The sequence below is a fragment of the Eptesicus fuscus genome, chromosome 20 (genome assembly GCF_027574615.1).
Source record: "Eptesicus fuscus isolate TK198812 chromosome 20, DD_ASM_mEF_20220401, whole genome shotgun sequence".
Classification (NCBI taxonomy): domain Eukaryota; kingdom Metazoa; phylum Chordata; class Mammalia; order Chiroptera; family Vespertilionidae; genus Eptesicus; species Eptesicus fuscus.
In genome coordinates this window covers 18,300,321-18,327,413 of record NC_072492.1, presented here as the reverse complement: position 1 = coordinate 18,327,413, position 27,093 = coordinate 18,300,321, and the positions used below count along the sequence as shown (strand labels likewise).

General features: G+C 43.4%; 1 protein-coding gene across 3 annotated transcripts in view; it reads right to left on the bottom strand.

The window, feature by feature from the left end:
- Positions 1-27,093, bottom strand: part of SSH2 (slingshot protein phosphatase 2) — a 221,629-nt gene continuing 194,536 nt past the window's right edge. For all 3 annotated transcript variants that reach the window (XM_008147847.2, XM_008147849.2, XM_054708959.1), the window contains 5 exons: positions 25,976-26,022; positions 21,388-21,534; positions 15,970-16,170; positions 5,472-6,306; positions 1-3,312 (listed from right to left, as the gene is read on the bottom strand). In XM_008147847.2, the coding sequence (XP_008146069.2) occupies positions 1,228-3,312; positions 5,472-6,306; positions 15,970-16,170; positions 21,388-21,534; positions 25,976-26,022 (3,315 nt within the window). In that variant the 3' untranslated portion in view covers positions 1-1,227. The remainder of the gene's footprint in view (positions 3,313-5,471; positions 6,307-15,969; positions 16,171-21,387; positions 21,535-25,975; positions 26,023-27,093) is intronic.

The window sequence follows — 27,093 nt, the reverse complement described above, 5'->3', positions numbered from 1 at the left end:
TTCCTACAACACCCATCAGTTTTATTTCTGTTGTCTTTTTCCAGTTGCAGTATAACTCCTTAAAAAAAAATAAATCAAAAAGACCCTCTGACATCAACAATAAAACACTGTAAGAATGTGACATTATGTACATAAATACTGTGTAAAAACTAGAGAAATGACAAATCTTCCAGGAAAAGGGGGGGAAAACTTATGTCAAGTGTTAACAGCGATAATATCAAAAAGAAAACTTTGCATTCAATTGAGGTTATACAAAAGTAATGTAACAATTCAAATGTCATCTATGAAATAATAAAACAACAACAACAGGCAGCACGGGGAGAAACAGCATGAGGGAGGAAAATAAACTGGAAAAAATATGGCCATTAAACGCAGAGGCCCACAGAATTATTCAAGTAATGGAAGGGTTAAAACCCTATATATGTATTCATTTTACAAGAACACGTTGACTTTCAATTGCTATTTTTCAAACTTGTCCCTATTGTGTCTGTTTCCCATTTCACCTCCTTCTTATGCTTTTCTCAACAGAGGACCTCTTGGATTTCATTTGGGGTTGACTTTTAATTTAATAAAAAAACTGATTTACTAACAAGTTTATAAAGCCAGCCATGATGATGCCTTTCTGTAACGATCCACTCTGGAACACCAGAAGAATGGGTTCTGCAAGACCGCCTTGGAAAACCGCAGAACCTGCCCACTTCAGAAACGCCAAAGGGCTGGGGCCGGGCACCCGGCTGAGAGAGCATGCTGATGTCCCCTGACGTTCCGCTGCCCTTCAGCCCCCCTGAAGCATCAGGCCTGGAGAACAAACCCTCGTCACACTGGCCCAGGGGCAGCATTTTCAATTTCCGGCTTCACCCCCACCCTCCCCATCTGCTTCCATCCTCAATCAAGCATGCATGCCTTTTCTCAGAGGGCAAAATGAGGAGAAGGTGGCAGTTGATTGAAAAACAGCAATTTGCCTTTGATAAAGGTGTTCTTTGAAAATGAGTATATTTTGAGGTTTGAATTTTCTAAAAATAAAAATGATAAAATGGTCTCGCCGTCCAAATCCATCTCTCTCTCACACATACACAGAGGGAGAGCACCCCACACTCTGCATGTGCCAGGAACAGTAAAATGACCAAAATGTTATAAAATTAACCAATAAAGTGCATGTTCCTTACATATTACACCTGCCCCTTTTACAAACATTGCTTTTAGAAAGTCACGTGTGGCGGCTCAGAATCACATGGTATTATAGAAAGGGTTGGTTGTCCGTTTTTTATCACTTGCTTTTTTCAGTCTCCTAAGGGGGTGAGTTCTGTGGTGCTGCTGACGGGGAGCCAAAGCCAGCCCTGGAGCGGGGCCTGCACGCGGCAGCCCCTGGGTCTGCAGCAAAGGCAGGCCTCCTTCAGAACTAGTCAATTCAGGGCCTGCCTTGGGGAGCAAACACTGCTGACTGCAACCGAACTCTTTGGCATACTGCACCAGGGGCCTCTCCACCGGCCTGCTCTGCGCGATACACTCTGCTGTTTTAAGTTGCTCTATAAAATACTTGGTGGGCTCCGGGTTCTGGGGGGCATCTGAGTTTCCGGGGGGCTCCTGGGCCTCCATGGCATGCATGCCTGAGTCTGTTCTGATGAAGGGCTGAAGAAGTTTGAGATGAAGGGACTCAGAGGAGACGGGCTCCCTCTCCAGTAAGCAGTCTTTACACAGGTCCAGGTAACCTAACTTGGTGAGGGAAGCTGAACGCCTCATGTGGGATGGTTTGGTGAGCCCTATCTGGCAAATCGCTTGGGACTCCATTTCTTTAGCGTGCGCCTTCACCACACGGGAGCTGTGGCTAAGATCCTTTATATTGTCACTACTAGAGCTATGAGGGAGTCTACAGGCTACAGGTGATGGGTCCAGTTTTTCTTGTAACTTCCCAATGCTGTCACTAAATTTGCGAATTAAACTTAAGTCTTCACTCGTTAACTGGGAGCCCTTAGATGACACTTCATTGCCGCTGGACAGGGGGCCCTCCTGACTTCCTTCCCAGCGCCCCGGCTCTGCACAGAGCTCACTGTCTGTGGTGCTGCTTTGCTCTGTGAAGCCTTCCAGGTGAACCATGGTCTGGGGATGCAGATAATCCAAGCTGGCAGATGGTAAGTGGGTGGTGTGACTGACAAAAGGGGCTGCTGTGTCCAGGGCTGTGGCCGGGCTGCTGCCCCCGTCTTCAGGGCTGCTCAGGGTGGAGGTCGGGTCGGTGGGCCTGCTGTGCTCAGGAGAGGAAGGGGGCGGCAGAGGTAGCACTTTGGGGTAGAGGGAAACCTGGTCGGGGCCCAGCGTCCTGTTCAGATTTTCATCTAGTGCACAGAGCACAGTGATGGACTTCTCCACTTTCATTTTCCTCAGTCCTTGCTCCCCACTCCTTTCACTGGTGGCTACCTCACCCCCTGGCCCAGTGAGATTGGGGGATGTAACTGCGTGGGTATACTCAATGATTTCTATCTTCTTGGGAAAAGGGACTGCCTGTGTTTCAGATTCCTGGCATGAAACCACAGTCCTCTGCTCCTTCAGGACTCTTTGCTGTTCTGTTCTAGTCTCTGACTCCGGGCACTCCTGAGGAGCCTGCAAGGGGCGGAAATCCAGCGGCCTGGGTGCTGGAACAATGACTTCTTGCTCACAATGCAGTAGGGAGGCGGCCTCAGACCCACTGGATTTCCCTTTGCTCTTGCTCATCTCTGGTTCCCTGGGGACAAACGGATGTTCTAGGCTGGCTTCATCACTCCTCCCTTTCGGTGCGAGGTCTGCCACAGAGGAATCATTCTTGGAGTTCTTGCGAGTGGACAATGAGGTACAAGCAGGAGTAGCACCATGGTGCTCTTGCTCCTGCCGCAAGCGCTCCTCAAATTCCAAGGTGGCTCGTCTTACAGACCCAGGGTACCACTTGGCACCTGGGTGTATGCCTGGGCCCCTGAGCTCTTGTTCCCCCTCAGCTGGTTCCTCTTCTTCCAAGTCTGTGGTGGATGAGGGTAGAGTTAGGCAGCCTTCGGGGTCCCACTTCCCTGAGTCTTTGGCTAGTTCAGGCTGGGCTGAGCAGGAACCCTCATTCGGCTCCAGATTTCCAGGTTTGTTCTCCGGGGCCTGGGCCCTCTCAAGGGGCATCTCATGGATGGTGTTCTTCTTTGGTGTATGGCATGGGTTGGATAAAATGTCTCCTTTTAGTTGAATCTGTCCAATTCCTTGACTGATAGATTCAATCTCAGTTACAATTTCTTTGACTGAAATTGCGTTTTCTGAGTGAGATTGCATGAAAATGTCTGGGCTGACCAGTTCTGAAATTGCCTAAGAAGAAAACATAGTGAGATGGTTATGGCGAATTGTAGTCTAATGGAAAATGCCAGATTTTCTGATTACTAATCCTTGGATCCAGGAGAACCTTCTGGCTATGAGGACACAAATTGTGGAGTGCCTGGGACTGTCCTCTGCCGAGAACTGTACTCTGACCATCTGTTTCGTTGTACAAGAGAAAAACAGATTAATCAAAGGCAGAGATACCAAATTAGTTACAGGTTGTATCACTGTCTACCGAACTTTCTGTTCTGTTTGCTCAAACAGGATGCCAATCTAATATCTTGCTCCAAAAATGAACAGCAAAGAGTGTTGGAGGCTTCTAATTTTCCTAAGACCACGAGCCTTCAGAACTTAGGTCAGGCTGGGGAAATGAAATCTTTCCTCTCTGGCCTATATCAGCTTCCGGTCAGAGCCTAACCTAGTTCGAGGGGAAGAGTTCCATTCAAGGGCTCAGTGCCCACCTTAAATATGCCCAGTGTTAGACAAGGCAAGGTTGAGGCTATCATCTGATGTCTGATTTGGAGACTCACTGCTCTTCTCTCTTCTGCGTTGCCAGTTTTCATCCACGTCCTCCCACTTCTAGCAGCAGCAGCCCAGCGCAGGAGGGCACTATGTATCTGATCACACAATTCCTAAGTTTCACATGGCTCCTCCCGGGAAATGTTTACTTGGCTTATGCAGCCACATGCCTGAGAAAACTTAGAAACCGTGACTCGCTGACATTTTATTGTTCTACCAGTTATGAATTTCCAGTTGCATTTAGAACAAGGCCAAAGAAAACTGGCCAATGCAAAATCAAGTCCTTTTGTAAAAAAAAAAAAAAAAAAAAAAAAAAAAAATTAAAAAATCTGGAAATGGTCCCTGGATACTTCTTAAAGTGACATCATTATTACCATCAATCTACTTTAACATTTTTATAAGCCTTCAAAGTACAATATTTCCCTAGCAACTGTTCTGGTCTTTCCCCTTCAAAAGAGAGTCAGAGCTAGTACAAACTAACAAGGTCAGTTATGCCTTTGGGAGAAATCTGCTGGGACATCAGGCGGAGGCAAACTTGCCAAGCCCGGGAGAGAAGCCACAGCGGGCCGGTGTGTACATGGGCTGTGGAGGGAATGCTCATATGACCAGGGACTTTACAAAAAAGCTATTTCTGTCAGAGCTGCTACACCCATTGGTCCAAAGGAGAGTGCAAGCATTCAGATTTCCTAGTAGACTCAAAACAGAGGGACAGCCTTTGGGAAGAGGAGAAGACAAAAACTACCCTCGTGTGGTTAAAAAGAGAGAGAACAGCTGAATAATGGACAAGGTGGTAACCATAAGTAGATAAACATCAGGAGATGTCAGCTCCACTGAATTCATTAAGTGAGGTTTGGTATGTCAGAGTAAATTTGTCACCATTTATTTTCCATCTACTGTATTGTATTGATTAAAATGCACCCCAATTTCAGAAGTGTCAAAATGAGAATAAGTGTGAGCCTTACAAAGAGTGACATACAGTAATTCTTTCCCTGGTCTGCAATGGTTCCCAAGAGCTCATATGCCACTGAGAAGAATCTTGGAATTCTGTCTGCTCTCAAATCACTTCCACAAACCATCCTCAACTCCTGAATACCACAGGGTCTGAGTCGAGGAACAATTCAGAAACATTATTAATAGCAAGAACTCAGCATGGGATTTAGGTGCTACTCCAACAACTATTTACACATGTCTAGTCTTAGAATTTTCTGAGACAGAAAGAATTTTTTCCAAACAAACCCATCTTTTCAGAGAGACACAAGTCTCACTCAGGCAGCATATGAGTCCCTGGCACTTCATTACTGGCAAGATTTGATCTGAACTTGCAGAGGTCCAGGGAGGGGACCGCTCTTTGTTCAGCCAAGAAATTTTTTATTTTGTTAATCCCTTCTTCCCTCATCCCCTCTCAGAAATGACTTCCAATGACACCAAAAACCTGAAAAGATAAATTCTTCAAAAAGCAACTGATTAAAAAAAAAAATTTAAACCCTGATTTTAAGGAAAGTCTCAGCCAGACTTTCCCATACTGCCTTCCTAAATCTAGCCACATTAAAAAGAAAGTGAACATAGCAGAGTCTCAGATGTTTTGTCTTAGAAGAGAATGTCTTAGGTGGAGAACTATAAAGAGCTTTTACCTTTGACTGTTCCTCATCTATTGAAGATTCTTCGGATGCATGGGGAGTGTTACTCAAGGAGCTGCTTCTCTGGTCCTCAGCTGTCACTTCAGAAGGGGCTACTTCTACCACTGACAGTCGACAGCTTTCACTCCTTCCTCCACCCAGTTCCTCCATCCTTGAGTGGGAAAAAGATCGTGACCGCGTTTCTTGAGAAAGCTCTACAAACTTCTCCAGGGCACTAAAAAAATCAATGCGATCTGTACTGAAATCTGAGACTTCAGCCTGGCAACTGGGTTGGGGGCTTGGTGACTCAGGATCAGGGGACATGGGGAGGTCCTTCAGGCGAGATGTCAATTCTTCCATTGGCAGTAAGTGGACGTTCATGTCTGCTTTCAGTGCATCTGTCTCCAAATCTTCCACTGTGAAGTCTGAGAACTTGTTGGGCATTTCTGGGGCCTGTCCAGGTTGGATTAAGGCTTTGGATGCATGGCAGTTGTCAAGAGGGAATTTTGATTCATTGAGACAACACCCTGACGTACATCCATTGATGTCATTTAGGTTTAATTCATCTTCAATCTGTCCGGCATGAAATTCCCTAGAAGTAAACTCCAAGCAGATCACTCTCTCTTTGGTACACAGGCCTTTCTGAGTTTCATCTTGTGGGACAACATGTTCCACAAAGACAGGAGGTATGGATGGGTGACCTTCCGTGGTCTTCACTTCGGCAATCTGGTCTGCTGAGGTGGTGATCTCCTTCTTGTTGAGTTCTAGCCCTGGCTTGCAGATGGGTTCGTGGTGGTCTGAGAGGTCGCTATCGGAATGAGATCTCCAGAGCTTGTTATGCCGCTGTTTGCTGTGGAGGACACACACATAAGAAACACTTTAGTCTGGTCTGTGAAAACCATCAGCAACCTCCCAGGAAACCGCTCCCAGATGAACTTACATCGTAACCTGCAAAATGCTTTGTTAATGCCCAATGGAAGTAGGCAATAAACATTTGCTCAATTTAACTAACAGCAAAAAACAAAAGCAAAGCAAAAACAACAAAAACAAATAAATATGAGATCTGATTTTTTAACCTATTAGACTGACAAGAGCTAACATGATTGCTAGCAGCTAGTGTTATTGATAGTATGGCCAAGCAAGCCCTCTCATATACTACTATTGGGAGGAATGTGAATTTTGAAGAGTGAACTCTGGTAATAGCTCTCAAAACTTAACTCTTTAACCAGCAATTTTTCCTTCAAGAATTTTTCTTGGAGTATTACTACTATAAGTGCATAGAGATATATTAAAAGGATGCTCACTGTAACAATGTGGTACTAAAACATTAGACTCCTAAAAGAAAAAAAAGATTTATTTAAATTACAGTCCATATACCTCTATGCTATGAGGCTGGTAAAAAAAAAAGTCAGGTATTTTAGTGAAATGATGTCCAAAGTATACTATTAAGCGAAAAAGCGTGCTGAACACAGTTGTAATGGTCAGTTCCCATGTTAAAATCAGTATAGGAAAATATCTGGAGGAATATCTCCAAACTGGTTACAGTTCTTTCAAGGGAAGGCAAAAATACTTTTGGGGAGGGCTTTGCTTTCTATACTCTGTATTTCTATAATTTTTGAAATTCTAAAATAATGAGCATGTTTAACATTCATTAATGACCAGAAAAAACCACAAATCTAAAACAAAACAGCACTTGAGTAATACAAGGTGAAACAGTTTATGGAAGCTCATTACAAATCCTCATAACTGGGGTGAAGAGCTGATACAGGATTAATCACTGACATGAAAGTGTGAGGAGGGTGGCAATCTTTCTTGAATTAGAAAACAAAGATGAGGCTAGTAAACCTGGCAAAAAAGGTTGGTAACAGAATGGAAGAGAATTAGCAGAAAGCACAGCCCCTTTCATTAGGATCTTTGGATAAAAACCATCAGGCTAAGGCGACACCTGGAAAAGCAGATGGGCCAAAGGAAGACCACACACATCCATCCATCCTTTGGTGTGTTTTATGGAGGGAAGGACTGACGTGGGAAAGATATTTCATTCCAAACCACACTCTTGAACAAAGAAGCACAGTTCTCAAAGCTCTAGCCAAAAAGAGAAAGGTGGCCCCGTGGCTGGTCAGGATCGCCTGCCCAGGGAATAGGTCACTAAACGGTTTATGAGGGATGGTTTCCATGACTTACAAGTTGATGAAGAGTGACCTAACCACAGGGTAAAATGGGCAACGGCCCAAAACAACTTATCCTGGGCTCAGGGCCACGCCTGCCTCAGAGGCCTGTAAATCTCTGCTGAGTCATGTGCCTGCACTAATGTGAACCCCTGTTTGTTCTCAAGTCTGCACCTGCTCTCCGCTCCCCGTGCCTGTCTGCTGCTTGGGTGGGGATCTTTCTGACTCAGGCCTGCACAGCAAAAGGATGCTTTTCTGAGTAGGTCAATCTGTTTATGAAGGCGAGCTATAATCAACTAGTTGGGTCTAAGGTAGGGTTTTCACTCTTTTCAAGTTGCAAGCACTCAGCCACCCCTAGGAGGAGACAACATATCACACATCCCAAACGAGTGAGTGGCTATGTGGAGGGGCAAGCTGACTGGTTGGATAGGTGAGGCCTAAACACTGTGATCAACCAATGCCAATGTGCTTCCCTCACCCTTCTATAATGTAAAAGAACATCCTGTCAGTCAACAGGCAAATGGGATGTTTTCATGACCCCAAGAACCCTCGAAGTATGATTTTTAAAGCTGCCTGCAAATCCTGAACCATCAGGAGGGAGTGAGATACTGAAGTTACGCTAATAGGCACACACAGTGCATGTGGCAGAGGAACTGGCTGGCATCATTGGCCCAGCAGGATTTCTTTCTCTTCCTGGAGGGGATAATCACCAGAAAATATTGGGTCAGGGCTCTGGAATTACACTGACACCTACTTGTAAAGGAGAAAGAAAACAAACAAATCTGAAGATAGGTCTGATTCTGCCGCCTTTTTCATTTTTGCAATAGGACCTGCATGGAGAGTGGTAGGCAGCTCTCTGATACGGTCAAGATACTCACTGCCAGGGCCTTTGAAGCACTGCTGCTCCATGGGCCCTTCCTGATCCCTTCCCTCCATCCCCACCCCCTCAGGGGTTATTAACCTCCATCCTGAATTTTGTGTTTATCATTGCCTTTCACTTTTCTTTTAGAGTCACCACGTTTTGTTCTTAATAATATACTGCTCAGGTTGGCATGTTTTGAAGTTTATATAAAGGAAATACTGTATGTATTCTACAAGTGTTTTGTTGCCTAACTCTCTGTTTTTAAGAGTCATTGATGTGTGTAACTGTAATTTCAGAGTGAAATTTATTTACCCATCCTGTTGATGAGCAGTTCTGGCTATTACAAACAATTTTGCCATGGCCATTCCTGTGCCTGGCGCACACTTTGGTTTCTCAAAGGTGTTTTATATATAGGAGCAAAAAGGTGGGTCTCAGGGCATGTATAAATCAGGTTTTACTTAGAAACACCAAACTGTTTTCCAGTGAAGCTTTTCCCCAAGCCAGTTTATTTTAATGCTCTTTCACTAGTTGGAATAGATGGAAGGCATTAGATCATATTTATTATTTTAAGCTGTTAATATTTAAATTCAGCTGACATCCCCACCTGATTCCAGGTAGGTAGCAAGTAAACAAGTTGCCAAAAAAGAACTTCAGAGCTGGTTTGTGGTCTGGATGATGCAACCAACTCCAGTTCTCTTCCACCTTGAGTGGCCTCTGACCTGGGTAAGAATTTGGCCTTTTAGTAAATGGATAAGAAGGAAATCTAAATGACAGGATGCACATCATATCCCATTTTCTTGTCTTGACTTGCTTTCTTCCATATTGTTATATGTTTGGAAAAGCACTAATTCTATTGGAGAAAGTTATATAGAGGAAAATATTGCTAAAAATAGAATATCAGTTATAGTAAAATCAGACCATTTATGGTTACTTCTTAGGGCATTAGGCAGCCTGTAGAAAGGAGAAGAAAGAAAAAGCTTCAATTGAGCATTTTCTGTGTGCTGTGCTTTAAGATTATTTTTCTGAAACGCTATTAAGAAAATCTGTAAAAAGAAAAAGAAAATCCTTTAAACGCTGATTGTGATTGGCTGTCACCTGACCAGGACCACATCCTCTTATTCTCGGGTTCCCTCCTGCTGGCTCACCACTGTGCACCAGCTAACTAGACTTCAAAGTCTCCACCAGCAAAGCCAGGGTAACAGACAACTCTACCGCCTCTGGCCCTGGAGACAGCGGTGTTCAAAGAATCAAAACTGACATCTATGAGGACATGTGGCACAAACTCTCCCTGGCCACCACCCAGTTTTTCTTCCTTGCCTTATACACTGGAACCTAATATCACAGACACATGGTCAGCTTGCAAAAGCCTGAAATCCGAACTTGTCTAATGGAACATAAATCTGCCAGATACCTGCATGATCAGAGTCGAGAATAACAAACAGGGCTGCTGGCTGTTCAATGGAGGATTTCCACACACACACACACACACACACACACACACACACACACACACACCCTCCTCCTGCCTCATTCCCCGACTATAAAAAATGAAATTAGATATGAATAATATCAGTGCCTTTATGATATCCCTTAGGTCTAAGGGAGAATATTAAATGTTAGCCTTCTCCAGACTCTTAAAGACACACTGAAATAGGCAAAAAATCCCTTGTATTTCAGAGGGGCTATTACTGTTTGGCCCACAGTCTCACATTCTGATTAAGAGACTGCAACCAATTCATAAATCACTTTGCTAAACTTCTCTTCTACCAACCAAGAGGTAAAAGTACCAAGCTAAAAGACTCATAAAGAGTCTGCCACCTCAAATTAAGTACCCAGTGCCACCCTGGACAACCACGTGGCTAGAGAATGCGAGGGTCAAGGCTCTGTCTCTCTGGGAAACCACCACATGCTTTCTGGGAGAAGATACGAACACAAGACTTAAGTCGCTGGGTAGGAAATGGAATTTCTTTGCAAACAGAATGAGTGGGATTTTTCTAAGGATTGTCCTCTCCTGGTTACCTAAGCTGCAAAGCTAGTCAGAGCTCCAGACAATCACAGGAGTCTGGGGCTTCTTCGCTTTTCTAAGCAAGCAGTTCCTGGAGCAGCACTTCAGGGTTGGGCAAGAATCTGCTGGGCCCAATTCACTTGGCAGTTAGCTTAGGAGGTAGCCTGCAAGTGCCATTTCTGACGATATGTCATAGATTGCAGACCCTAATGGCTGCTCACCCAGCAGGCACTCCCACTCTTTTCCCCGCACTGGTAGAAGCCTGATTTGGTTGGGGTATTCAATGCCCCCTGGGTTCAGGGAATGCAGCACTTCCCTAGCACCAGAGCATGAATGTGAATTTGTTTTAGCCAGCCAAGGACATTCTATTTTCCTGGCCAGTGGTTAGTTTTAACCATATGACCCAGTCCTGGCCAATCAGTCCTGTGGAGAAGTCTATTGGGGAGGTTCTGGGAAAGGTCTCCCCCCAAAATTGAAATGCCCATTCAACCAGATGCTGTGGAATTTACATGTAGATGCCTAGAAATGTGGCAGACATATGGCAATCCTGAGGAGACAAGTTCAAGGACCAAACCATTAACCAAGGAAGGCAGAGAAGAAAGATGAAGAGTACCCAAGTCCCTGATGACATCACTGAGCCATTACACAGTCTAGTTCCGTGCTTCTTGTTACAAGTGATGGCACATGGTCCAACTTTTAAAAATACCTATAGCTTGGTGTTGGGCCAAATATCTTTTGTTTGCTCCTGCAGATTCACTCTTCAGCTTTTCCACCCTACTCTGCCCCCAAGGAGGATCTTTGGACTACATCAACAGGCCCCTTTGCCTTCTGACTTCCACAGGGTGGGGCTAATGGACACACTCAGCAGGAGACTGGAGGCAGGAGAGTGAAGGCAGACCATTTATTTCCCTAGTTTCCTTCTGCAGGGTTACTCCAGGTTGGCTATATTCTTTTTTTCTTTTAAAGGTAATATTCTTTTGTAACATTGAATTGCTTTTCCTTTTTTTTTCTTTTAAAAATATATTTTCATTGATTTCAGAGAGGAAGGGAGAGAGATAGAAACATCAATGATGAGAGAGAATCACCGATTGGCTGCCTCCTGCACACCCTCCACTGGGGACTGAGCCCACAACCTGGGCAAAGGTCCCCGACCAGAATTGAACCCGAGTCCCTTTGGTCCACAGGCCAACCCTCTATCCACTGAGCCAAACCAGCCAGGGAGGTTGGCTATATTCTTTTTTATTTTTTTAAATATATTTTATTGATTTTTTACAGAGAGGAAGGGAGAGGAACAGAGAGTTAGAAACATCAATGAGAGAGAAATACCGATCAGCTGCCTCCTGCACACCCCCTACTGGGGATGTGCCCGCAACCAAGGTACATGCCCTTGACCAGAATCGAACCTGGGACCCTTGAGTCCGCAGGCCGACACTCTATCTACTGAGCCAAACGGTTAGGGCAGAGGTTGGCTATATTCTTAATTGAAGGTGATTGCTCTTCTCTGAGGTGCCTTACTCTGTAGAAGTCTCCTTCTAGGTTCTAGTAACTGCTCCCTTCCTCTTTGGACCTCAGAGCTATTACCAAACAGCTATGCTTGATTCCACATCTTTGTCTATAGTCCCTCTATAAAACCCTCATCAAAAAATCTTAATCTGAGTATGCATTTCTTGTTGAGATCTCGATTGATGGATGTGTTCTATTACTTGCAGCTGAAGGCAGCCTGAGTGCTCTCTCCTGCACTGGATTCTAGTTATTAAAATCCAGGAGACATCACAGGACAGGAAATTCCAGTACCACTTCCCATTTCTGTTTCTAATGGAGTTGGTCTGTCTGTGGGTGGTGGGAGGCAGTGGTTGGAGCAAAGAGGTAATAAATGGCATATATTCACGTCAAAGAAGGAGAAATAAATGGCATATGCATATATGTGTTTTTCAGAGGAAGGAGATGAGGAGAATCACATCTGAATAACCCTTAAAAGTACATAATGTACATTTATACATATTTTAATTTACAATAACCCTGTGAGAAAGGTCTCTTGATTTTTATTTTACAGATGGGGTCAGGTGAGGATCAGAACTGTGTAGTAACTTCTCAGAGGGACAGCAAAGGGGCAAACCAGAAATGAAAATCAGATATACTACTCAGCAGGTGTGGCTGCTCACTCAATCCCCTGTAGGGGGCATGCAGGAGGCAGAGTATCCACGTTTCTCTCGCATCAATATTTCTATCTCTCTCTCTCAAAATTATCAAAAAATATTTAAAACAAGAAAACTGATCAAATTCTGTGCTTTTCTCATTCCCAGGGTTTGCCCTTCCCTCCATCAATCAAGCCCAGGAAGGTAGGGGTCCGAAAGGAAAGAGGCAGGGTGATTCGTGTGGTGGTTTACGCTGTTTTTTTTTTTTTTTTAATATTTTTATTGATTTCAGAAAGAAAGGGAGAAAGAGAGATAGAAACATCCATGATGAGAGAGAATCATTGTTCAGCTGCTTCCTGCACGCCTCCTACTGGGGATCGAGCCCACAACCTGAGCATGTGCTCTTGACCAAATTTGAACCTGAAACCGTTCAGTCTGCAGGCCGATGATGCTCTATCCACTGAGCCAAACTGGCTATGGCTATGCTGCCCTTCTTACCCTCATTTAAGATTTTCTTGAAATTTCTTTAACACCTAAGAAAACCACATATGCTAAAAACACACACACCAACCTAACAGCTTGCAGTAGCCTGGGATTCCAGAATAAATACTGAAATTGGCAGGACACATAGTATCCTTCCTCTCAGTGGGTCACGTGAGGACACTGCCTAACATCCGTCATGTGTCTGGGAATATATAATATTTATATCTCAACCAACCCTCAGATGCCTCTTTCTTGTGCCAAAAAGAACTGCTGTGTTCTACCTTCTGATCTAATCTAAAAATGTCATCAATATCTGGCCCCAAAGACCTATAAATTCTTTGTAAGTGGAGGAGACTTTCATAGCCTCCCAGCCTCCTAAGAGAATAGCTCAGATGAAATCATGCCAAGTACTGAGTAAATGGGAGGGGTTTTTAGTGGAAACCATAATGCTGTGCTGTGACCACACTTTCACAATAGTCTGGGGGTGGGAGGGTGGTCCCTCTGCCTGGATAGGCTGGAAGGCTATTTAATATTTTGTTCAGGGGAAACAGAGCCCAGATTCAAGAGTCAAGACCGAGTCATGAGACTTACTGGAGTTAAACTCTGGCACTAGCCCCCAATGCTCCTAGGCAGCTGTGCCTGCACCCTAACAAAACCACCGAGAACACGCCTACGTGGAAACAACGAAGCAAAATCTAGCACTCCACAGAACTTCAACATGTGGCATCTCTGGAAGCTGATCATTAAATCCAGCTTAATACCTGAATCATTTCCCCAAGAGCAGCTGAAGGTGGCTTTCATCACCAAAGGGGTAATAAATAATGCAGTGAAACAAATTACTCATTTTATAACCAATGACCAACTTACTGATGGAACAGCTAGTTCTGATTGATACAAGAAGATGTTCAAGACCTAGTACTGGGGACAGAGAAAGACAAATACTGTATGGTGTCACCTATTTGTGGAATCTAAAAAAGCTGAACTCAGAGAAACAGACAGTAGAGTGCTGGCTACCAGGTGTAGGGGTTGGGAGACATGGGTAGATACTGGCCAAAGGGTACAAACTTCCAGTTATAAGATTGCCAAGTTCTGGGGAATCTAATATACAGCATGGTGATAACAGCTAATACTTCATTATATACTTGAATGTTGCTAAGAGAGATCTTAAATATTTTTACCACAAAAAAGAAATGTGTAAAGGGATGGAGATGTTAGCTAATGCTATGGTGGTAAGCTGTTTGCAATGTATAAATATATCAAATCAACACATTGTACAGCCTAAATTTACATAATACTATATGTCAATTATATCTCAACTAGAGGCCCGGTGCATGAAATTTGTGCAAGGGGCTCGGCCCTCGCAGCCCTGGACGATTTGCAGCCCCGGCTCTGTCCAGAAGGACATCCAGTCTAATTAGCATATTGTGCTTTTATTATTACAGAAGATAAACCTGGGGGAAAAAGGAACAAGTGATGGTTAAGTGCAGTGTAAGTGCTCAGTATATGTTGTTACAGTCGAAAGGTAAGATAATGTCAACTGTCTCTGTAGGTATTGAGTTTATAAATAATTTTCCCTTTGTAATTTTTTTTTGCATTTTTACAAAGCATATACAGGATGGGGCATACATAGACTTACAGTTATTTGTATGGAAAATAATACAGTGATTAATAATCTCTCTCTCACTCTCCCTTCCTCTATCTCTAGAATCAATGAAAAGCACATCCTCAGGTGATGATTAAGAAAACACACCAATAGGTCCTGCCGGAGTGGCTCAGTGGTTGGGCATCAACCTAGGAACCAGGAGGTCATGGTTCGATTCCACGTCGGGCACATGCTCCGGTGGCAGGCTCCATCCTCAGTAGGGGGCATGAAGGAGGCAGCCGATCAATGATTCTCATCACTGATGGTCTCTCTCTCTCTCTCTCTCTCTCTCTCTCTCTCTCTCTCTCTTCTTCCTCTCTGAAATCAATTAAAAAATATGTATTTATATATAAAACCAAGAGAACTATTTCTGGGATGCATCTTTTCACCCCAATATATATTTATCCCAATTCTGCTGATTTTGTCACATGACCAAAATTACTGGAGTGGGCTCAGTGAAACCAAGCACTGAAAAAAAAAAAAAAAAGTTCAAAGTAGCAGCAGGCACTTTTCTTTTCTTTCTTTTTTTTTCTTTTTTTTAACAAATGGGCCAAACAATTTCTAAGAATTTCAGCTATGCCTAGAATTACCTTGGGAGCAATCAGTATCCATTTTGATAAGACAGCATATCTGGCATTAGAAGTTGTTGAGAAGTGGGAGGTGGAGGAGGATATAGGCAGATAAATGGTGATGGAAGGAGACACGTAGGGTGGTGAACACACACTACAATACACAGATGATGTGTTATGGAATTGTGCACTGAAACCTATGTGATTTTGTTAGTGTCAGCCCCAATAAATTCAATAAAAAGAGGGAAAAAAAGATATTGAGCAGTGTTTGTTAGAATCTACACCCAGGTGAGAACTGAAATAAGGGAATAGTATTTTCTACTCTTTAGTTTAAATTACAGGGCGATGGGGAGGGGTGTGGGATGGGAATGGGGGGATGAGGACAAATATGTGATACCTTAATCAATAAAGAAATTAAAAAAAATAAATTACAGGGCGAAAAATAATGTTAGTTTTGATTAAATGCCTAATCTTCCATGCTAATCTCAAATGCTTATATTTATTTTGTAAACAACTGGCTAGGGATACAATTTTTGAACACGTGACACGTCCATGTTAGGCCGAGAACTAGCTGCAGAGAAGGCCATCTCACCTTTCCCTAGGGAGCGTAAGGATGGAAAAGCTGAGACAGTCACACTCAAGGACCCACCTTGCCAGCAAGATGCCCTGGTACTCTTCCAGTTGTCTCATGAAGCTGGGGTTGGGCTTAGTCACTGTTCGTCTTTCCTTCACATAGTCATAGGCTCGGTCCAGATTCCAGCCGTATTCCTTCATTGCATAGGCAATCACAGTGGAGGCTGAGCGACTCACCCCCATTTTGCAGTGCACAAGGCATTTAGATCCATGTTTCCTAGTTTGGGGGGTTGAGGAAAGAGGAAAGCACAATGGTGAGTACACTTAAAAAGCTGGGTTCGAAATGTTTCCAAGTTTCCTGTCCTGCCCTTCCATTTTCTTGCTGTGCAACCCACCCCACCTTGTGAACTTGTATACATCTATCATCAATGTGCAGGGAGGGGGGCAATCCCAGTGTACTCAAACAATATTCATTGTTAACAGTAAGCCTCTTTAATTCATTCGGCAAACATTTACCATGTATAAGACAATGCACAAGGTACCATGAGGCAAAGTAACATTTTTTCCCTAAAAGGTAGAATTCAGTGGAAGCAGCAAAGTTCAAAATGGTAATTGAAATGACAGCTGGTCACAGAATGCTGGGGGAGAATTTTCAATTTAGAGACTGGACCCCTGTGGCTGAAGGCCAGTCCCTTCATGGCCCCAGGGGCATGCTTCATGGCTGGCACACTCTTGAGTTACAGGCGTGGCAGTGATTCACCTAATTTACCCAAATGTTCTCAATTGCTTCCAGTTCAAGTTCCAGTAAGGGTTCTGACCCTGGAGGAGAGCACAAACCAAGTGAAACTAATCCTCCTCTGCACTCAGATGTAGCCCTGGATATTACTTTTCACAACACCACAACCCATGTTCTGTCTAGGGACTGGCTGTACAACCCGTGGAGCTGGATGGACCATGAGATAAATGCATCATGTGGCTTTTTCAGTAAGGAGGGTGGAATACATAACTACCCCCCCTTTTTTTTAATGGGGTGGAAAAACAAGAAAACCAAGTTACCATAAGGTGATACTAAAAAACAAACAAAACTAAACCTCTCAGTCTTAACATGCCAGAGTTTATTTATCTTGAATATGAGCATTACTGGTTATGCTAATTCTGCTAATAACACAATGTCTGGCACAGAATAAGCCTTCTGATGTTTGCTAAATGTGTGAACAAACTTATGGATCTGCTGATTAGATCTGTCAGCTATAAGTAGGAACAACGTTTTTAAATCTGGGAAAGAATGATTACTCTTATCACTAGTGTCATGGGCTGGAATTCTTCCCAAGTAGCTATTCCAATAAATTTAAAAATGCACGTGTCAGCCTAAAAGGGGAAATCTATTCATCCACTTGCTCACTGTATTATAGTAGATAAGCTTCCTCGTGGAGGCTTATAACTCTCCTGCTGGAGAAGGAGACACGTGAAAGAGTTCAGTACCAATGCAAGGAGGCACAAGTTTAGGTGCCAAATGAGTGAGCCAAATAAGCTATAGGAATGCAGAGAACAGTCTGGAGTAACTGGAACAGCTCAAAAGGAAGGTACGATTAACCTCCTATCTGTCAATTAGATGCAAAATGTTGGTGTCCTAAGGCTGGTGTGGTGTCTTTGTGTGCTTAGATTATCCCGAAGGACTAGGAAATACTTGTTTCGTTTATGGCGCCATAGGGTTTCCTTTACACTACAGTTGGGAAGCCAATGCGCAGTGACTCAGGTGGAAGTTCAGACATGTGTTGAAATATATTCCCATCAAGCTCTGACAACTTTAATGCATAAAATTTCAGGTTTATACCTGCAGGCATGGAAAGTGTTCAAACTTGGACAATCTTAAGAAAAATGCAATTATAAAATCCACTTCCATGAAAACATTTATTCATATTGAACTAGGCTTTTTCAAAAAGTGGATGGCTTCTAACTCATGTAACGAAGGATCTGATGTCAGTTTTCAACTAACTCAATTTAAGTCCTCCTCTAACCTCCCCGGCGCCCAGTGCTGGATTGCTGGATTGTCCAGATTAAGCCTGGCATTACATTAGTAACCCTAAACTCACCCATATACAGATTCTGGAATTTAGGGCCCTGATTAGGTAAAACACATGAAGTGCCCAGTGGGCCACTCAGGAGGCACTCACTCTCAGATGCAGGAACCTGAGAGTAAGTGCCTGCTTAAATGTAACCTGGGCACCTCATGCCATCCCATTCTAATCCCAGCCCTGCTGAAATCACCCTTTCTTTTCACTGGGACTGGGGCCTCACCTTGAACTCTAGCCTCTTCAGCTGTGACCCTGACAACTTGCCTAGTCTTTTCCTTACGGGACTAGACTATTCCTATATGATCTTGGGTTTAAGTACTATCCTTACCATTTGTTTCTTAAACCTCTCTGAACCTTGTCTCTATAGTCTGTCCACATCTATACAGAAGGATGACAATATCTGCCTCCCTGCGTTTTAGAAATATTACATGAGAGAATACACGTAAAGTACCTGGCACATAGTAAGCATGCCATGGGTGGCATTATTATTGGGAATCCTATATAATAAAAGTCTAATATGCAAATTGTTCGACAGGGAGTTTGACCGCTTGCTATGACGTGCTCTGACCACCAGGGGTGGCGCGGAACATGGTGGGCATTGGTGAGGCGGCACAGGCAACAGGTGGCAGTGGAGGTACTGCTGGCCCTGATAGGCCCCAACAAGAGCGGGACCACAGCAGGATTGTGGAGCAGGTGAGTGGGCGGCGCCAGGCCAAGGTGGATGTGAGCGGGAGCCTGATAGCCCCGCCGATCACCCCTGCAGATGGCAACCAGCGGCAGTGGTGGGGGGTGGGGCTGCCACCCAGCTCCCAGGCGCTGAGGGAGCCAGGCTGCCTGGCCCTGACTGACTGCCCCGTAGATGGTGACCAGCGGCCCGCAGGCCCTGATTGTCCAATCGGGGCTGGGCCCCGGGGTGGGACGGAGAACTGGGGATGGGTGGCAGTGACCAACCTCCCGTGGTGCCCGGGTGGGGGGCTGCGACCTCTTGCCGGCTACCTGGGGGCCGGGGTGACGGGGATAGATGTGTGGTGAGAATGTGGGGTGTCCGCTAAGCTTGTTCTCACTCCTCCTGCTAACCTCCCCCGGGACGCCAGGACTCGTGCCAGGGAAGACCCCGTGCTCAGGTGCTGGGCGCCCACAAGGAGCTTGCCCCACACCCATGTGGCCTCTTCCAGGTGAGCTGGGCTGCAGCCGCCGGGACTGCAGGGGCCAGTCAGGCTCCCCGTGGCTTCGCACAGGAGTTGGTCTGTGAGGCTGGCTGGGAGAGAGGGTGCTGCCTGCCTGGCTTCCACGCTACGCCCTGGCCTGCGGTGTCCGGCCATGTTCACTGCATCTCCACATGGGGACTCGGGGCGCTGTGACTCAGGCGGAGTGGGGAGCGTGGGTGTCTGGGGGCCCAGGTGCTGCCCAGGGCCCAGAGGTCAGCTGAGACCTGCCCTTCCACACCAGACGCTCGCACTTCGATCGCCGGCCAGGCCTAGCTCTATCTATACATATAAAAGCCTAAGTGACCAGCTGACCAGTCGACAGCTATGATGTGCAATGACCTCCAGGGGGCAGATGTTCAACGTAGGAGCTGCCAAGCGGTAGCAACCTTGCAGAGTGCCCTCTCACACTCTGGGACCCCCCTGGGGGATGTCGGACTGCTGGTTTTGGCCCAATCCCTGCAGGCCAGCCCAAGGGACCCCACCTGCCGGAGGGACCCTGCTCACTCCGCAGACACCCTTTGAGCCCCAGCGCTACCCCAGGTGTGGCCGGGTAGGAACCGCGGGAGGTTGGCTCCAGGGTGTGTCCGGCCCGTCTCACCCAGTCCTGCCCCACCGGCCACCTTCTAATTAATTTCCTTTCAATGTGCATGGATCCGTGCACCGGGCCTCTAGTAATTTAGTAATAGAATATAAAATGTTCTTCAAGAATATAAAGTGCTCTTTTAGGTGCTGGCTAGAGACTAAGAGAATGAGCTCAAAGATAGGGTATGGGAATTTAGGTACCTAAAAGGAAGAATCTCCTCATCATGAAAGTCCTTAAGAGAAGTATGGAATCATTCTTAAAGGAGGACTTTATAAACAGAAGTGCCTGTCACCTGCCAGGGATGATTTGAATGTGATTCCACCTAAAGGAGCGTGGCCAACATGCTACGCTCCCTCTATTGAAGGCATAAATAGGATTAGCAAGGAAATCCCCAGGGACTTAAAAAACAAATGAGTGTTGAGCCCTGGCCAGGTGGCTCAGTTGGTCATCCCATACACCAAAAAGCTGTGGGTTCGATTCCCGGTCAGGGCACATACCTAGGTTGTGGCTTTGATCCCCGGTCAGGGCATATAAGGGAGGCAACCAATCGACATTTCTCTCACACATCAATGTTTTCTCTCTCTCTCTCCCTTCCCTTCTCTCTAAAATCAGTAAGACATGTAAAAAATGAGCATTGACCTATTAATACTAAACACTAAATTAAAATAATCAAATAGCTTCACTAAAAGGAGCAATTAAAAATTTAAATTTAACGAAGACATCAATGGAAAGGCCAGAGAAAAATTTCACTATTTAGAGTATCATAAAAGTAAAAAAAAAACAAAATGAGAAAAGATTTCCAAAGATCTTGTTTATAGAGAGGAGGACCCTGTATTCTATCTGTGTGGAATATTGTCAATTATACAACTTTAAAATGTCTCCCTTGGCAACTTAAGCATTTCATTCAGAATTTCTCCCTTCTCTCACTTCTATTTCTTTAGCTGCAGCTTAAGTTTACATACTCTAATTCTGTGCCCAATGGAACTAGCCAACATGAGATCATCTTTCAGGGACTTCATCTACTTACAGGAAAAGTATTAAGTCACTAGTCATCTTTCCCTGAGGATTAAGAAATCTCAGTCTTCTTTTTTAAAAAAAATTATTAACTTTTTTCAGAGAGGAAGGGAGAGGAATAGAGAGAAACATCGAAGAGAGAGAAACATCGATCAGCTGCCTCCTGCACACCCCCCACTGAGAATGTGGCCACAACCAAGGTACATGCCCTTGACCGGAATCGAACCTGGGACCCTTCAGTCTGCAGGCTGACGCTCTATCCACTGAACCAAACCAGCCAGGGCTCACTCTTCTTTTTAAAAATTGATTTTACAGAGAGGAAAGGAGAGAAACATTGATGTGAGACAGAAACATTGATCGGTTGCCTCTCTTTTGCACCCTGAGCAGGGATCAACCTGTAACTTGGGTATGTGCCCTGACCGGGAATCAAACCTGCTACCTTTTGGTGCACGGGACAACACCCAACCAGCTGAGCCACATCAGCCAGGGCTTTTTTTTCCCTTTACTTCCTTTTTTCGGAGTACTCTCAGTAAGTTATCTATAGCTTTCAGGCCCCAGCCATGTGTGGTGCACACGGAACAAGGGTAAGAATGTGTTGGAGACCTATTACTTACTTTGCTTTAGAGATGAATTTGTAAGTGTCATTCCAGTAAGCCAGGAGATCCGTTGCCTCTTCATCATATACCCGAATGTTATGATATTCGAAGACTCCTGGGAAGAAGTTATCTATCTCTCGAGTGACATTCAAAATATACCGCACCCTGCAAAAAAAAACCAAGGGAGAAATTGGCTCTACTACTCAGGCTAAATCCAATTTCCAGCACTGCTTTTCTTATTTACAACTTTTTTACTCCCTATGCTGAAATTAAATACCAAAATATTGAAGAAATCTAAAAAACTAAGAGGCTGTACTTATTTAGTACAGAAACTGTAGAACAGGGCCCTGGGCACACCGGGGCACCAGGGAGTTACTAGGAGGAAACTTGTCTACCAAGTTGAACATCTAAATTCCATTTCAGTTTACATAGTTACACAATCTCATCTTGGACAGTCTTTTGAAAACATGTCTTGTATTTTACTCAAAAGAATCAGCCTGAGGCTCATGAGAAACAATTCCTCTTTAGTCATTAAAATGACCAGCAATATAATTTATTCTTTGGAAGTCACTTGTATTAAATTATGTATCTCAAGAAACAAACAAACAAAAAATAGAAGAAGGAGAAATTTCCTCCTATTTTCCTAACTGCCAGATTGTCAGATTTTGCTCTCCTACTCTATCTAACTATGAAATGCAAATGAGGCCAGAGCTGGGAGGGTCAGAGGAAAGTTGGACTTGAAACTCTCTGAGCTCTCTAGGCTGCATTCCTGGCTGCTATGGCAGCAGATGTGTCTGAGAGTTCTCCTATACTGAGAGGCTGCAGGAAAGGGTTTCTGTATCAAGAAATTTTTCTGCTATCTGTCTCCCTGCACAATCTCAATAAATGCTTGGGTTTAGTTTGCCAAAGGGTTATCTTTTCTCAATGCTGTGTGAACTTAGATATCACTGGAGTTTATTCTAACAACACAGCACAGCCTCCCTCATTTTTCTGCAGAAGCTGCTTCCTTCTCAGAACCGCACATAGGGAGGGTTCTACAAACCCATTTCCGAAGTCAGAGAAATGACTACAGGAAGGGAGAGCCGTAGCTAACCAGTTCTGTGGTTAGGTGAGGAGATAAAAATTGTTCTGGGATATGATTTGAATCTGTTAACTTAGCATCAAAGTTTATTACTAGAAATGATTTTTCTTTTTAATTTAAAAAGAAAGCACGTGCAACTTGGGAAAGTCTAATAGTTCCCCAAAAGGTTAAACATAGAGTTACCATATGACCCAGCAATGCCTCTCCTGGGCAGAAACTCAAGAGATATGAAAACAGAAGTCCACCTAAAAATTTGTACGTGATTGTTCATCTCAGTTTTTAAAATAGCCAAAAAGTAGAAACAACCTAAATGTCCATCAACTGATGAATGGGTAAATTAAATGTGGAATATTATGGAATATTATTTGGCAAGAAAAAAGGAATAAAGTACTAATAATACATGCTATAACATTAATAAATGTTGAAATATAATGTTAAGTTAAAAAATTCTTAAAAGACCACATACTGTATGATTCCATTTACAGTATATGAAACGTTCAGAACAGGTGAATCTATGGAGACAGTAGATTAGCAGTTTCTAGAGGCTAAGGGAAAGAAAGGAATAGAGGCAGCTAAAGAGTATAGGCTTTCTTTTTGGGTTGAAAATGTTTTAAATTTCTTGTTGCACAACTGTGAATGTACTAAAAACTACTGAAGTATACATTTTCAGTGGGTGAACTGTATGGTATATGTATTATCTCTCAATAAAACTGTCAGAAAAAGCGCAGCCAGTATGGTTCAGTGGTGGAGCAACAACCCATGAACCAGGAGGTCACAGTTCGATTACTGGTCAGGGCACATGCCTAGGTTGCAGGCTCAATCCCCAATAGGGGGCGTGCAGGAGGCAGCTGATCAATGATTCTCTCTCATCACTGATGTTTCTATCTCTCCCTCTTCCTTCCTTTCTTTCTAAAATCAATAAAAACATAGTTTAAAAAACTGTCAGAAAAAAAATGAGCAAGCACACTTATTTTATTTAAAATAAAAATGCATGCCTGGCCAGTGTGGCCCAGTGGTTGAGTGACAACCCATGGACCAAGAGGTCCCTGGTTCAATTCCTGGTTGGGGCAAATACCCGGGTTGTGGGCTCGATCCCCAGTAGGGAGAGTGCAGGAGGCAGTCAATTGATGTTTCTTTCTCATCTATGTTTCTATCTCTCTATCCATCTGCCTTCCTCTCTCTCAAAAACATATTTTTAAAAAACTTAAAAAAAATTAACAACCTTCCACCTCTAATTCCAAACTTCAGTAATGGATTATGGTAAAATGGGACTTCCCGATCCTTTTTATTATAGAGCTTTAGGCAGCTACTTCCAATTGGAATTGACACTCCTTGAAATTTCTTTGCCATCTCTATATGGAGTAGCACTTTACTTGGGGCCCTAAAGTCAGTAGATTAGTGAAAATAGCTTTATTGTAAAAATTACACTTGAAAATCCCTTAAGTCATCCACAGGCACATGTTTTGGGATATAGATCCCTGAACTGTAATTCTTCACCCATTAAAGTTTAATAGATTTAAGAAGATCTAAGTTAATATCCAAATATCCAACCATACTGTCTTTTAAAACCTGCATTTTATAATTTAGCCTTATCAGTAGTAAATGAGATGAATAGGTCTCATCTCCAAGCGGGGGTTGTAAGTCAAAAGTCAAAGTGTATGTATGTGTTATGTGATTCCAATGCATTTCCAAGCACTGCTATATCAAATCTCAGATTTCATATTAAACACTGTATCTAGGTGCTAGTTTCCTATAAGCCAGCCTAATTTTTCTATCATTCCTTCACATTTACTGAGTATCCTATAAAGCTCTGAGCTAGGGAGATGTATGTTTTACACAAAACTAAGATAGAGTCTCTGCTTTTAAGAACTCTAGACTTAATTCTTATCAATTTAAACTTTCTAAGCTCTACTTATTTCCATATCTTAAATTAAGTAACCAGATTTCCTCCCATGGAACTCTTTTTATAATTATTTGGCTTAAGTCTTGCTCCAAGTTCATTTTAGCAATTATGACATACCTTTCTTCTGGGGGAAAAGTAGGGAGTATGCATTTAATCATGCTAAAGATAACCAGAAGGCTGACTTGGAGCTGAGAAAACAGGCAGCCCATAACCAGCCAGGCAGCCATCGCTCTCTGTGAGTCTCAGTGGGTCTTATCTCTGTCTACAATGAAGAGTTAGCATGGCCAATTGCCAGACACGATTTTCTCTTCTCTTGTTGGGATGATCTGACCTGCTAAGGCCAAGTTCAATAAAAAACGTAGGCATTAGCTAAGAAGTAAAAAGGAAATAATGGCAATAGCTTTTTACTTGCTGAATGTTCACTGTGGTCTCAATTGCTACAATAAAATTAAATAACTATACAGTTTAGGAGTACATTTCTTCATACAAGGTAGGTCCTTCTTGTTCAATTTCAGAAGCTCATCCATTTTTAACCTACTTAGTCTACAAGTAACTTACTGAGTCTCATTTATCTTTGTACACTTAAAAAAAATCCTCACCTGAGGATGTGCTTTTAGTGATTTTTAGAGAGAGGATAGTGGGGGGGGGGGAGAGAGAGAGAGAGAGAGAGAGAGAGAGAGAGAGAGAGAGAGAGAGAGAGAGAAGCATCGATCTGAGAGAGAAACATCTATCGGTTGACTTTGGTACACTCCCCTAACCTGGGAATTGAACCTGCAACCTAGGTATGTGCCCTGACAGGAATCGAACCCACAACCTTTTTGGTGCATTTGCTCCATCCAACTGAGCCATCTGGCTAGGGCTTATTTATCTTTGGATCCCTAGCACCTAGCACTATGCGAGACCTACAGAAGATATTCAATAAACACTGAACGGACAGCCGTGAAACTGACACACGCAGTTCTGCATATTCTTACGTAAAAATAGGGACCAAAGGTAAAACTATAGAGACAGCAAAAAGATCAATGGTTGCCGGGGTTGGAAGTGGGGAGGATAAATGGATGGAGCATAGGGGATTTTTAGGGCAGTGAAAACACTTTGTAATACCATAATGATGGACACATTATACATTTGTCCAAAGCCACAGAATGTACAACAACCAAGAGAGAATCATAAGCTATGGATTGGGGTGATTATGATGTCTCAATGTAGGGTCCTCATTTATAACAAATGCACCACTCTGGTGGGGGACACTGATAATGGGGGAGGCTATGTATGTGTTGGGGCAGGGGTATATGGCAAATCTCTGTATCTTCCCTTAACGTCTGCTGTGAACCCTTAAACTGCTCTAAAAAAACGCACACAAAAATTTTTTTTAAAGGAACTAATAACTGCATTTGGTTTTAAACAGCAGGAAAGGCTTACACATTTGTTTCTGAAAGCCTCACCACTGAAACAGTTGATCTTTCATAGTAGGTAGGAGGATGAAACAGTGGGAGAATAGCAGTTTTAATTCTTATTAGACTGAACTTGATTAGAATCAACAGGAAGCAACTCAAGAGCGGAAAGTAACTCACTGACACCTCTTTGACTGGAGACGGTGAAGGTAAAACAGTGATGCTTACCCTCGGTTCTGTAAATCCTCTAAGTTAGAGGCATTCCATTCGGAGCCCTGTGGAACCAAAATGACAGGGTTAGGGAGCACCAGCAAATGAACCAAATACAATATTTAAACAGGAGTCCTGTGAGGGAAGAAGCAGTTTCTAAAAAGAATGCCAATACCATCACTGAATTTCCTCTCTGTGTGCCAGGCACTTTGTATGTTATCATGTTTAGTTTCCACAAATGATAAAGTTACCTTCATTTTTATAGATAAGAAAACCAACCCTCAGAGAATTAAAATAATTTCTGTTCAAGATCACAATGATGGAAAGATATCTCTGATCTCTGACCATTCTGCAATCTAAGTTAAATGTCTGCTATTCTTGTTTACAGTACTCTGACTTTTTCAAAAGCATGTATTGCAATTGTTGTTTGTGTATTTATTTATGTGTTTATTTACTACCTCTCTTCCACTGTAATGTAAGCTTCTCTTGTTCCCTATGGAAACGCCAGTATACTGCCTGACACCTGGCAGGTATTCAATAAACATTGTTGAATGAAGAAAATGGCATTATTATGAATTAAACCTAGATTTCAGTCTAAAGCCCACACTCTTTCTAGTGCATTATGTTTCATGTAGGGAGTTGGGCTGGGGTGGGGAGGGAGAGAGGGGGAGGAAGGGAGAGAGGGAGAGAGAGAGGGAGAGAGAGAGAGAGAGAGAGAGAGAGAGAGAGAGAGAGAGAGGAGTGAAATAGCAGCTTTTGTAAAAAAAAATGAGGGAAACAGGATAAACAAAATTTAAGGAGGTTCTATAGATTATCTGGAAGATACATCAATTTTTAATATTTTGACACATTTGCTTTCTCTCTCCTCTTTCCTTTCTTTCAATATATGTCCTATTCCCTCCCCCGCCCGAACCATTTAAAAGTAATTTGAGCATCGTTACTTCACTTCAATACTTGACCATGTATCATTTAAGAACAAAAACACTCTCTTACGTAATTCCATTTTTACAACCAAGAAAGATAACATCAATACATATCTGAATTTCAAAAATTGCCCTTAAAAATATACTTTAGCCTTGTGGGGTGTGGCTCAGAGGTTGAGTGTAGACCCATGAACCAGGATGTCATGGTTCAAT